This window comes from Scyliorhinus canicula, chromosome 18 (genome assembly GCF_902713615.1).
Source record: "Scyliorhinus canicula chromosome 18, sScyCan1.1, whole genome shotgun sequence".
NCBI lineage: Eukaryota > Metazoa > Chordata > Chondrichthyes > Carcharhiniformes > Scyliorhinidae > Scyliorhinus > Scyliorhinus canicula.
This window is the reverse complement of record NC_052163.1, coordinates 117991336-118004899: the sequence shown is the minus strand read 5'-3', so window position 1 is coordinate 118004899 and position 13564 is coordinate 117991336. Positions and strand designations below refer to the sequence as shown.

Sequence of the window (13564 nt, the reverse complement as noted above, 5' to 3'; positions counted from 1 at the left end):
TCTTCAGCTGTACTGACATCTCCTCAAATTGTTGGACTTTGTTTCTTTTCTGTTAGTAATATGGACCATTAAGATGACAAGGCCCAATATCTAAATTGACATGCTTGGAAGTCACATATTAACAGGCATTTCAAAAGTCAACGGGAGAGAGACATTTTGAAACTGTAGCTATTTATTGCTAGGTAAGAAAGAACAGCTCTGCTTTGATATATTCACATCCCAAAATGCTTTACAGTTAGTTTCCTGTCCTTTGCATGAGATGTTAAACTGAGCTGCTGCCTGCTTCTCCGGTGGATGTTAATTATTCCACTGCAATTGTTGGAGGATGAGGGAGGTGTTCCCACGTGTGCTGGGCAATACCCACCCCTCAACCACATTAAAAACCAACCTCGCGTCATTACCCTACCACTGTGGGATCTTGCTGTGCTCAAATTAACTATTGTGTTTCCTACATTTTTCCATTGTGTTTGCAACAGTGACTGCACTTCCCAAAGTTCATCCTCGGCTGAAAAGCACATTGGGCCATTGCTGAGATTGTGAAAGTTTTTTTTTTGGTTTTTTTTTAAAATTTAGATTACCCAATTATTTTTTCCAATTAAGGGGCAATTTAGCGTGGCCAATCCACCTACTCTGCACATTTTTGGGTTGTGGGGGCGAAACCCACGCAGACACGGGGAGAATGTGCAAACTCCACACGGACAGTGACCCAGAGCCGGGATCGAACCTGGGACCTCAGCGCCGTGAGGCGGTTGTGCTAACCACTAGGCCACCGTGCTGCCCAGAGATTGTGAAAGTTGATATTTTCCATTCTTTGTGACACGAGCCAATTGTCTTTGGTGTTTGCTGTTTTAGAAACTGAGAATCTAATCCTGGAATACTTCGGGAGCCTCGTGATTAGAATGAGTTCCAATAAATTTCTTCACTGCAATGCTCTCCCTCTTTTTTCTTTTCTCTCATAGGTTCTGGTTCCGACTTTACTGGTTCCCCCTCAAAGTGCTGTACGCCACCTGTTATTCTAGTCTCCAGTCTGTTCCCAATATTCCTTTCTACTTTTTCTTCAACATTCTTCTCCTTATCCTCACTCTGATGAATATCTATTGGTTTCTGGTGAGTAATTCTAGTCTGGAGCCTCTTCCCCATCTTCCTCTCATTGTCTTCCTCTGACCTCTCCCAATGTGATGGAGGCGTAGATTCATGCTTGGATGGAATGGAATAGAATCCCTACAGTGTGGAAGGAGACCATTTGGCCCATAGTTTTCACCGACCATCTGAAAGAGCACCCTATCTAGGGTCAGGCCCCCACCCTACCCCCGTAATGAAGAACTTGTATGAGGAACGGTTGAGGACTCTGGGTCTGTACTCATTGGAGTTTAGAAGGATGAGGGGGGGAAAATGTTAGGATACTGTGAGGCCTGGATAGAGTGGACATGGAGAGGATGTTTCCACTTGTAGGAAAAACAGAGGACATAACCTCAGACTAAAGGGACGATCCTTTGAAACAGATGAGGAGGAATTTCTTCAGCCAGAGGTTGGTGAATCTTTGCCGCAGAAGGCTTTGGAGGCCAAATCACTGAGTGTCTTTAAGACAGAGATAGAGAGATTTTTGATTAATAAGGGAATCAGGAGTTATGTGGAGAATGGGGATGAGAAAAATATCAGCCTTGATTGAATGGCGGAGCAGACTCGATGGGCCGAATGGCCTAATTCTGCTCCTATGTCTTATGGTAACCCTGTAACCCCGCCTATCCTTTTGGACACTAAGAGGCACATTAGCATGGCTAATCCACCTAACCTGCACATCTTTGGACTGTGGGAGGAAACCGGAACACCCGGCGGAGACCTAAGCAGACATGGGGAGAAAGTGCAAACTCGACACAGTCACCCGAGGTCGGAATTGAATCTGGGCTCCTGGCGTTGTGAGGCAGCAGTGCTAACTGGGTGGGGTGGAGGAATGATGGAAGTGGGTTGAGAGTGGAGAACGAGTTGGCTCTTATAATCGTGGCCGTAATCTTCTGGATATTCAATAGAGTACAAACACAGTAACTGGTCACTCAGCCTAACTGGTCCGTGCTGGTGTTTTGCTCCACGTGAGCCTCTTCCTACTCAACTTCATCTCACTCTTACCCTGTCTTCATAACCTGTGTAGCACAGTATCACAGTGGTTAGCACTGTGGCTTCACAGCGCCAGAGTGCCATGTTCGATTCCCGGCTTGGGTCACTGTCTGTGCGGAGTCTGCACATCCTCCCCGTGTCTGCATGGGTTTCCTCCGGATGCTCCGGTTTCTTCCCGAAAGGCGTGCTTGTTAGTTGAAATGGACATTCTGAATTCTCCCTCTGTGTACCTGAACAGGTGCCAGAGTGTGACATTACAATAAAACTCCTTTCAATGACCATGGTATATTTGCCCTCCCTCATTTTACTGTACGCAACCCCCCCTCCCCCAACTTGAATCCTTTTCTGCGGCGTATCCCCTCGTTGAAAAGGAGATAGAATTGTGTGATTCTTTGGGCTGAAGTTTAACAGGGATTATCTGTCCCCTTTACAATTCCGGTCCATTTAGTAGAGGGCCACATTCCCAACCAATGATTGGCTCACGGTTCACGGTCAAAGATGCTGCACGACCAAGTGATGGGTTCCAGTCAGATCGTACAAGAAGGTAGCTCACCATCACCATCTCGAGGGCAATTAGGGATGGGCATTGAAGATGCTGCCCAGCCAGCGAAGCCCTTGTAAGAGTAATCTTTTAAAATCCCACCGCAAGAGAGGGAAAAAAACAACTGCTGAACCTGTAGTTATATTTTAACTGGATCCTTTCACTTGTTTTCAGAGTTAGTCTCAGAATATCTGGTTGGCCAATTAAGACTGGGATGGGAAGAAATTTGATGACTCAAAGGGTTCTGAAACTTTGCAACTCTCTAACCCAGAGAGCTGTAACTGCTCAATTACTGAGTGTATTCAAATCAGAGATCAATAGATGTTTGGAAACTATAGGGATATCCAGGGATAATGCAGTCAGCTTCTGTTAATGGTATATTCATTATATTGCAAAGATACACAGGTTCAAGGGGGCATAACTATAAGTTTCAGGGTGGGAGATATAGGAGGGATATCTGAGGTAGGTTCTTTACTCAGAGAGTGGTTAGGGTGTGGAATGGACTGCCTGCTGTGATAGTGGAGTCGGACACTTTAGGAACTTTCAAGCGGTTATTGGATAGGCACATGGAGCACACCAGAATGACAGGGAGTGGGATAGCTTGATCTTGGTTTCGGACAATGCTCGGCACAACATTGAGGGCCGAAGGGCCTGTTCTGTGCTGTACTGTTCTATGTTCTATGTAATACATTGTTTAATGAAGTGCCAAGAGCACATATAAAGAGAGACTGACTGTACCTTTACCGCGGCTACATTCGCGGCCTGGTGTCCTCAGGCTTGCTTCAGGCATTCCGCAAGGGTGGGCTGCATGGGGGCTGGGTGCAACATCACCCCCGGGATTGATATTTCAATCAAATGAGTTAACTTCCTTTTGACATTTTATATTCATGGCCCCACCAGGGGCTATCACCCCTGACATTTTGTTTGAAGTCCCAACTTAGATTTTATTCAAAATAAACAATTTGGAATGCAAGACATCACTTCCTCAAGGACAGCAAATGTTAAATCGTCAACACCGCCAGTCCTTTTCTTAGCGATCACTACTTTAGTTTTTGCTTTGAGCCTTAGCTGCTCCTTTATTGTTGTGTTTTTTGGCAGACTGCATATTTCTCAGGAACTTGGGATCAGCTCCTTTCAGAGGCTCAAATCAGTAAGACTGGGACTTTTTAATCGAAAAATGGGGCTGGGCTGCACCATCTCCACCCAATATAACATTTTAATTTAATTTGATATGTTTTCTTTGTATTTTTCGTTACAGTGCCTCTTTAAGAAGCTGTCAATTAGTTAGTTAGCTCATTTGCTTAGTTGCTATTCAAGAATGCAAAGAGAGACCGCTGGAACACTGGGTTAGTCGGCAGGAAGCAGATATGTGTCATGCTGCATTCTGTAAACTAACTTATCATCAGGAAAAGTATTAGTGTCTAACTTCAACTGGCTTGGCTCAAAATATTAGTGGTAGAACATTAGGAGTGTTGCCCCTTCATTCGATGGTCCAGCTGTAGTTTCCAGTGGGTGGAGGGGGATATAAAGGAAATGGAAACTAAGTAGCTGTGAGCTCGTGTTTCTCTGAAGTCCTCTCAATCAGCATTGACCTGTATACCCTGTGACTCCTCCTTCTGTTCCAGTATATCATCCTCCTGGTGGTGAAGGTCTTGTCCGGTCAGATTACAGAGGTGAACGATGTGCGGGAATATGATATTGAGGACAGTCACAGTCCAGGAGTGCGCAAGGAATACGATCATCTTCATATGAAGAACTCTTCCAAAGACAGGTATGAGATTCAGTGAATTACTGGGTGGCGCAGACAAATGGAAGGGAATACTGCAAAGTACAATTGTAGAGGTGTCGGACTGCATTCTGCACACCACCTACAGGCGCTGTGCCAATAGTCCGCCTCTTCCTGCCACGGCTGTACAGGCGGGGGGTGGGGGAGAGCTTAGGGTGGGTCACCAGGGGCTGGTTTAGCACCGGGCTAAATCGCTGGCTTTTAAAGCAGACCAGGGCAGGCCTACAGCACGGTTCAATTCCCGTACCAGCCTCCCCGAACAGGCGCCGGAATGTGGCGTCTAGGGGCTTTTCACAGTAACTTCATTTGAAAAGTACTTGTGACAATGAGCGATTTTCATTTTGTTTAATTTTTAAATTTTCATCCTGTTGCCCAATTGATGCCCTTGTGGATAATAATCCCCAATTTAAGGCCTGACCCCACCGCGGGTCTGATTTTAACCTTGCGACATGTAGCCCTGGCAGGTTTAACATGGGGCCGGGGATTGCCTCCTTTCCAGAGCCCCTCAATCGGAGCCCCCAAATGTCCACCCTCCACCCTGCCCTTCCAACGCGCCTTGCTGAGGCCTGTAGCCCGTCCCTGATCCGATTCCATCGCTGACCACCATTGCCTTGGTCTACCTGCACCTCTGGCAGTGGCTGCCACTCCTGTTTGGCACTGCCAGAGCCAGCAGCCTCCAATTGGCCTGTCCTTGTGCTTTCACTGCAGACGGGTTAGATGGTAGCCAATAGGAGCAACAAGAGTGTCATCCTCTCTTGATACATCTCAGCCCTTCCGACGTGCTCTGTCACTTATTGAAATCACGAATATTCTTTACCCCGGTTCCATGCCCCTCAATAAATCTTAACTGACAATCTAACAATTTGATCCTGAAAACTCTAGCTGCCTTACACACTTTGTCAGTCGCTTGCTTCTCTCTTTAGTATCTAGTTCCTGCTGATCTGTCTCCGTGTTTATTTCCATTTGCAGAGTTCGCCAGAGGAATGGAATTGTTGTGCACAAACGGCTATAATATCCTGATCCCGCCTCCATCACCGTATTTACAAAGACATTTTGAATGCTCTGAATTAAGGGCTGACTCTGAGTCAGAGTTTTCTGAAACTTCCTCGACTGGGATTGAAAATACAACGGAAAACATTCTACTGGTAGAGCAGCTGTTGTTACGATGCCTGGTTTCCCCCTTCGGAGCCCCTCTGGAAGCTGCTGGGTTTAATCTCTCTCTCTGTCTCTCTCACTCACTTGTGTCTTAATTTTTTTTTACTGTGAACCATTTCTTGATGTCTTGCAGAGGCTGCATGGCTAGCACATTGTCAGACCCAGCAGAACCCCCTCACCAGAACGCGCGTGCTGCTGTAGAGGCAGAACTGGGCCCTTGTGCTTCGATTTCCCATCCACTCCTCCTCCAGAGGCAGCCCCTTTCCGATGGGGTCGGAGCTCCCTCTTAGCTTAAGCTCCTCCCGCTTATATTGTCCTCGCTGCCAAGTACCCGGTTTAACAGGAACCTAGAAACCGTCTACCTGCCCTGCTACCCCTGCCCCTGAATGAAACACACACCGTGGTGGCATTGCTACAGTGCAGCCTCCATTCCCTGGTCTGTGTTGAGGTCAGCTCATCTTGACCCAGAGTGGGATGAGCAATCCTGATCAGAACTGCACACCAGGGACCCACTGCACCTCCTGCATAACCTGCCACTCAATGTCCACCACCACACCCATCCCAACCTTAATATCCATTGGCCCAAACCTGCAAAAATTGTACCAAGTTCCAAAGACTATTTCTTCTATTCTCTTCCCACGTCCAGTGACACATGAGGCAGACATAACACTTGCTTATGTCTGTTTCCATAGCTAGTTTTTCCCTGGAGCAGGTTACTAGCTTAACGTAAAAGGCTATAATTTTAGGGGTGCAACTGTGCACCAAGCCTGACTGACCAGGACTCCCTCCCACACTTATTACAGACCGTAGGCATACCGGAAGGATTTGCAGCTTGACATTCAGCCACGTTATGACTGCACCTTCCTTTGGCCATCAAGACCTACGCTTAAATAAAACTAACCTCTCCCCTACCATCTGGCCTGGGTGCGGCCCTCTAATTGACTGAGGCTCAAATAGGGGCTGGTTTAGCACATTGGGCTAAACATCTGGCTTGTAATGTAGAACAAGGCCATCAGCGCGGGTTCAATTCCCGTACCGGCCTCGCCGAACAGCCGCCGGAATGTGGCGACTAGGGGCTTTTCACAGTAACTTAATTGAAGCCTACTTGTGACAAGCGATTATTATTATTATTATTATTAGGACCCATTGCTCCTGGGCTAAAGCGAAGGGGTAAATCCGCTGAGGGTTAATTACCTATAGTACCATGAGTACTAATAAGTTCTGTAAACAGCTAACATTAGTATGGGTTGGGCCAGTGACGCCATATTATGGATGGACAGGGACGATGCGAAAGCTGCTTCCGAATCTTGATAGACTTTGATCTGAGGTGGGTGTTGTATTATGTTAATGGATAATGCTCCCCTCCATTCAAAGTGATCATAGAACATAGAGAAATACAGCACAAAACAGGCCCTTCGGCCCACGATGTTGTGCCGAACTTTTGTCCTAGGTTAATCATAGATTATCATAGAATTTTGGACACTAAGGGCAATTTATTATGGCCAGTCCACCCAACCTGCACATCTATGGATTGTGGGAGGAAACCGGAGCACCCGGAGGAAACCCACGCACACACGGGGAGGATGTGCAGACTCCGCACAGACAGTGACCCAAGCCGGAATTGAACCTGGGACCCTGGAGCTGTGAAGCAATTGTGCTATCCACAATGCTACTGTGCTGCCCTTAAGAACAAATTAATCTACACTCCATTATTCTACCATAATCCATGTACCTATCCAACAGCCGCTTGAAGGTCCCTAATGTTTCCGACTCAACGACTTCGACAGGCAGTGCATTCCATGCCCCCACTACTCTCTGGGTAAAGAATCTACCTCTGACATCCCCCCTATATCTTCCACCATTCACCTTAAATTTATGTCCCCTTGTAATGGTTTGTTCCACCCGGGGAAAAAGTCTCTGACTGTCTACTCTATCTATTCCCCTGATCATCTTATAAACCTCTATCAAGTCGCCCCTCATCCTTCTCCGTTCTAATGAGAAAAGGCCTAGCACCCTCAACCTTTCCTTGTAAGGCCTACTCTCCATTCCATAATTCATTGCTCCTGCCACCCTCCGCAATCCCATCTTCTGATTGACTAGTCCTTCCTAGGCTGCTTCATCTCAAACCACAATCTCAATTCAATCTCAATTTGGGAAGCACAAGTGGACAGCACTGTGGCTTCACAGCACCAGGGTTCCAGGTTCAATTCCCCGCTGGGTCACTGTCTGTACGGAGTCAGCACGTTCTCCCCATGTCTGCGTGGGTTTCCTGCCACAGTCCAAAGATGTGCAGGTTAGGTGGATTGGCCATGATAAATTGGCCTTAGTGACCAGAAAAAAAGGTTAGGAGGGGTTATTGGGTTATGGGGATAGGGTGGAAGTCAGGGTTTAAGTGGGCCGGTGTAGACTTGATGGGCCGAATGGCTTCCTTCTGCACTGTATGTTCTATGTTCAGTCAGGGTGACTTCTGGGACATAGGAACCAGAGGAGGCCATTCAGCCCTTAGAGCCTGTTCTCCAATGAGATCTTGGCCGACGAACATCTTGGCTCTCATGTACCCACCTTAGTTCCATATTCCTTCATTCTCTTGCCCAATGAAAATTTATCAATCTCAGTTTCAAAGTTTTCAGTTGACCTCAAACATTTTTTGGGCAGGAAGGTAGAGTTCCAGATTTCTACTACCGTTTGTGTGAAGAAAATTAGTATTCTATAATTACTGTCCCTGTCAATGGGTTAAAGAGGAAATGTCTCTGTGGGTTAAAGATTTAACGTCCTGGTTACTAGGTTAAAGAGGACAGCATCCAAGGTTCTGACTCTCGATCACTCTGTATCAACAAGTACAATCAGGCCCAAGGAAAGGATCGAGCTGAACCTGGTACCTCCGCCGTTGAATAACCTTTCACAAACCACCACTGAAGCTTATGTAGGAACAGGACTGGTGCACTGTTGCCTATAGTGCTGAGGACCCGGGTTCGATCCTGGCCCTGGGTCACTGTCCCTGTGGAGTTTGCACATTTTCCCCGTGTCTGCGTGGGTCTCACCCCCACAACCCAAAGATGTGCAGGGTAGGTGGATTGGCCACGCTAAATTGCCCCTTAATTGGAAAAAAATAATTGGTACTCGAAATTTATTTTTTAAAAAGAAGCTTATGTCGGAACAATGGATAGTTGAGTGAAGGACTAGAGACTGACTGGTAAAGTAAAAAGAAAGACAACGCCTTCAGAAGAGGAAAAAGAAATAGGGGCCAAATTAGCAATTGGACACATTAAGTCTGCTACATTATAAGATCATGACTCATCTGCTACTTCAACGCCACTCCCCTGCTCTATCTTCATATCCTTGGATTCCTTTAGTGTCCAAAAATCACTTGAAATGAAATGAAAATGAAAATCGCTTATTGTCACGAGTAGGCTTCAATGAAGTTACTGTGAAAAGCCCCTAGTCGCCACATTCCGGCGGCTGTTCGGGGAGGCTGGTACGGGAATTGAACCGTGCTGCTGGCCTGCCTTGGCCTGCTTTAAAAGCCAGCGATTTAGCCCAGTGTGCATCTCAATCTGGATTATGCTCATCGACAGTATCCTCAACTCTCGGGGGGGGGGGGGGGGGGGGGGGGGGGGGGGGGGGGGGGGGGGGGGGGGAATTAAATCCCATGAATTCCAACCTCCCATTGCTGTGTCAACATTTTGTTTAGTGGAGGAAATCGTTTGAGGAGAAGGAAAAATACCAAAGGGGCAGTGGGCGTGGGGGTTCCTCTGTAACACTAACGCATCCTTCTTGAGTTTGACTGTTATGAAAATGAATCAATCCTTTCAGAGACTTGATACGGTTAAACATGATGAGGGAGAGCTTGGATATCAGGGTCAGTGCTTGTTGGTTTGCCCATGGGGTCAGTACATGGTCAGTATGAAGCTCGGGAATCCCACCCGTTAGAAATCTAGTTTACCAACTCAGCAACGTTGAAGAGTTACTACCAGCCTTCCTGATGGCATTCCTGGTGATGTCACTGCCCGGGATCCGGAAGCCACACCAAAAAAACCAGAGGGTCTCTGGATTGGTCACAGTTTGTACGGAGATATCTGCTCTCGGCCATACTCGGGATACTGAAATTGGACTTCAGTGGAAAGGCTGGGAAAATCAGCATGTCATTCTCTTGACCAAAAGGGGGAAATTGGTGTGGGGGGGGGGGGGGGGATGGGGTTCGGGGGGGAAGAAATAGTGTACGTCCGCAGAAATGAAGAAAATTCAGAGTTACAGGGCTAGCCTTTCATTCACGTCTTCCAAATCAAGGAAGCTTTCCTGAAGTTAAAAACATGGGCAAGTACTGATGGTTGGAAATGGCCCTAGGTTCCCAGGGATTCTGGTTTGTTACATACAAACCTTAAACTCTTCCCATTTGACCACAAATAAAGGGCTGAGATGTGATGGAAAATACCGTGGATTGTTCAAAAAATTATTTAAACTATTCCGTTTGAACTGGGGGGTGAGGTGGAAGGTTGCTGATCTCAACTGGGCTGAAAAGGACATTATCCCTGGACAGGGGCAGGATCGGTCAATACTTTTGACAATATTGGACAATGAGACGAAAAGTTTTCTTTTGGGTAGCCTTGTTCTGACTCAAAGCCCAATTTCTGTGAAATGTTTGGCGGTTTCCATTGCATATTTTGGGCTTATTCACCAGGAGGCACAAGTAAGCCACAATCTGTGGCCAAGTCTTATGTGACAGCAATTTGTCGTATGACGGCAGTGGGAGGTTTTATTTGTTTTCCATGTCCAGATTTTCCCCAAGGCGTGAGGCCAGTCTGGGTTGCAGTTGTGCCTACACCAGACAAGCCCTGATACTTCTTCCGGCAACTGGTCTTTGTACATGAATTGGAAAAGGGACTGAACTGCAATCAGGAATGAGAGCCGTGGCTGTCTTCTCTCCGTCCCCTCGAGTGGGTAATCGCGTCCAAGTATCAGGCGATGATGAGATGCATCTGCATTGGATACACTTCGAATATTCCTCGGTTAGTCGACCACGTACAGTCTGAGGCAGCAGCTCAGGTGGTCATCATATCCTTCTGTATGTATCGCCGAAAAATAATGCAGTTACCACCCCCCACCACCATCACAACCAATCACCATGAGTAGACATAGAGGTTTGATTGCAATGACTTGACACTTGTCATCTGTGAGCCAACTGTCTTGCCTGTGTCTGCATGTCTTCCTGATCTACAGTAGACCACCCCAACCATATGTTACTGGGACATAAATACTTTGTAAAATATAAAAATAAGAAATGTTAAAATCTGTTTTTTTGTCTTTTTTCCTAACTTGCAATCAATGTACAGATACCTGACTTGTAGATGTGTAACGGCAATGGTAGTTTGGTGGATAATGAAGAGGAAATACTGGAAGCCCTATAATTTATCTTTACTCATCATTGCTAATTGTCTATTCGAAGACTTTAAAAAAGTAATTACAGGAAAGTGCATCAATTGCTCATGAACACTGACTGGTCCTGGCACTGTGCCATCCCGAATCAAAGGAAAATGTTTAAAGTATCTTTAGCCTTTGCCGCCCTCGCATGGACACCCTGGATGATGTATCGGTTTTTCCAGTTCCTTCAGTGATTCAGTAACAGGCAGATCCACATGTTTTGAAACTCAATCTTCATTGGAGGTTGCAATAAAACGGAGTCAGATTGGAGTCAAAAGCAGTCGCGCAGGACACAAAGAAAGATTGTAGGGCTTGTCAGGGTTGATCATCTTTTAAATATTCGGTCCTGGGACGTGGGTGTCCCAGGCTGTGCCAGAATTTATTGCCTATTCCTAATTGCCTTGAGGGGGCAGGTCAGAGTCAACCACGTTTCTGTGGGTATGGAGTCATACGTAGGGCAGGCCAGGTAAGGATGGCAGACTTCCTTCCCAAAGGACATTAGATGGGTTTGTACGACAATTGACAATGCCTTCATGGTCATCATTAGACTTTGTAATTCCAGATTTTTATTGAATTCAAATTTCACCATCTGGAGTGGCGGGAATTGAGCCTGGATCCCCAGAGCATTACTCGGAGTCGCTGGCAATACCACTTCGCTACCGCCTCTATCACACCCAGAGTTCCTCTAGAAAAATGTCTTCAATCCAACAACTTTCAGTTGTTTTATTAATGACCTTGCGTCCATCATAAAGTCAGCGTGCTTCAGAGTGTTCAGCTCCACTCACAACTCCTCTTCGAAAAATGGGGTAGTCTACCTTAGGGGTGGCACAGTGGTTAGCACTGCTGCCTCACAGCTCCTGTATTCCGGGTTCAATTCCGGCCTTGGGTGACTGTGTGTGTGGAGTTTGCACGTTCTCCCCGTGTCTGCATAGGTTTCCTCCCACAGTCCAAAGACTGTGGATTGGGTGGATTGGCCATGCTAAATTGCCCCTGGATGGGGTTGTGGCAATAGGATGGCGGATTGGACCCAGAACGAGTGCTCTTTCAGACTCGATGGGCCAAATGGCCTCTTGCATTTTAGGGATTCTAGGACTGGACAACAGTCAGTCTTTTTTTATAAATGTTTTTTTATTGGGTTTTTGAACAAGGTATAATTACCGTTATGTACACAAGATAAGAAACATATATATATATATATACACACATATATAGAAGAGAAGACATCAGTCAGTCTTGGCATGACTATTGGCAGGGAATGTTTATACTATACAGGACTAGCGCCAGTAATTGTAAATTACACTTGCTGTTTGTGAAATCTTGCTGTATACAAATCCTATGTTTTCCGCATAACAATACTGATTTAATTTAAATCAGTAATTTATTGGTGAAGTTCTTTTGGGATGTCTCAAGGATCTTAAACTGTTGTGATTTTAGCAATGTGTGCGAGGATGAAATTTAAGGCCTAATATTCATTCAAGGTCTTCTGAAAAGCAATTATTTTCTGTTCATTGAAAAATGCAGGCAGCAAGGACAAAGATTGGACCAACCTGCTTTATGGTGTCCTTGTAGGTACTCTCATTCTCACAGAGATCATACATTGTTCAGCGTAGATTTACCAGAATCATACCTGGACTTCAAGGGTTAAATTATGAGGGGAGGTTACATACAAATGTGAATTATAAGTGGGATAGGTCGTTTAGCCTCTCGAGCCTGCTCCTCCATTCCATAAGATCCTGGCAGATCTAATTTTAACCTCAACATCACATTCCTGCCTAGCCAAAGAACAAAGAGAACAAAGAACAATACAGCACAGGAACAGGCCCTTCGGCCCTCCAAGCCTGTACCGGCCATGATACCAACCTTGGCCAAAACCCTCAGCACTTCCGAGTGCCATATCCCTCTATACCCTATCCAATCCTTGTATTTGTCAAGATGCCTTTTGAACGCCGTTAATGTATCTGCTTCCACTACCTCCCCTGGCAGCGCGTTCCAGGCACTCACCACCCTCTTGTGTAACAAACCTGCCTCGCACATCTCCTCGAAACGTTGCCCCACGGATATTAAACCTATGCCCCCTAGTGAATGACCCCTCCACCCTAGGAAAGAGTGCCTGCCCATCCACTCTATCCACGCCCCTCAAAATCTTGTAGACCTCTATTAGGTTGCCCCTTAACCTCCATCGTTCTAATGAAAATGGTCCAGAGTCTATTCAGCCTCCAGGCCAGGCAACATCCTGGAAACAGTCAACATTTAGTTCCAAAGAATCGCATGGACTCAAAACGCTAACTCTGTTTATCAGGGCAGCACGGTGGCGCAGTAGTTAGCCCTGCTGCCCCACGGCGCCGAGGTACCAGGTTCGATCCTGGCTCTGGGTCACCGTCCCTGTGGAGTTCACACATTCTCCCCACGTTTGCCCCCACAACCCAAAGATGTGCAAGGTAGGTTCTCCCCCTTGCTTATCAAGAAACTATCTACCTCTGCCTTAAAGGCATTGAAAGACTCTGCTTCAACTGTTTCTTTTTGAGGGATAGAATTCCAAATACTCACAGCCC

The 13564-nt window shown here is 46.3% G+C and overlaps 1 protein-coding gene across 5 annotated transcripts in view; it reads left to right on the top strand.

Annotated features, from left to right (window-relative positions):
- Nucleotides 1-6665, top strand: part of cers1 (ceramide synthase 1) — a 44695-nt gene extending 38030 nt beyond the window's left edge. For all 5 annotated transcript variants that reach the window (XM_038778006.1, XM_038778005.1, XM_038778007.1 and 2 more), the window contains 3 exons: nucleotides 960-1107; nucleotides 4279-4424; nucleotides 5409-6665. In XM_038778006.1, the coding sequence (XP_038633934.1) occupies nucleotides 960-1107; nucleotides 4279-4424; nucleotides 5409-5451 (337 nt within the window). In that variant the 3' untranslated portion in view covers nucleotides 5452-6665. The remainder of the gene's footprint in view (nucleotides 1-959; nucleotides 1108-4278; nucleotides 4425-5408) is intronic.
- Nucleotides 6666-13564: the final 6899 nt, after the last annotated feature.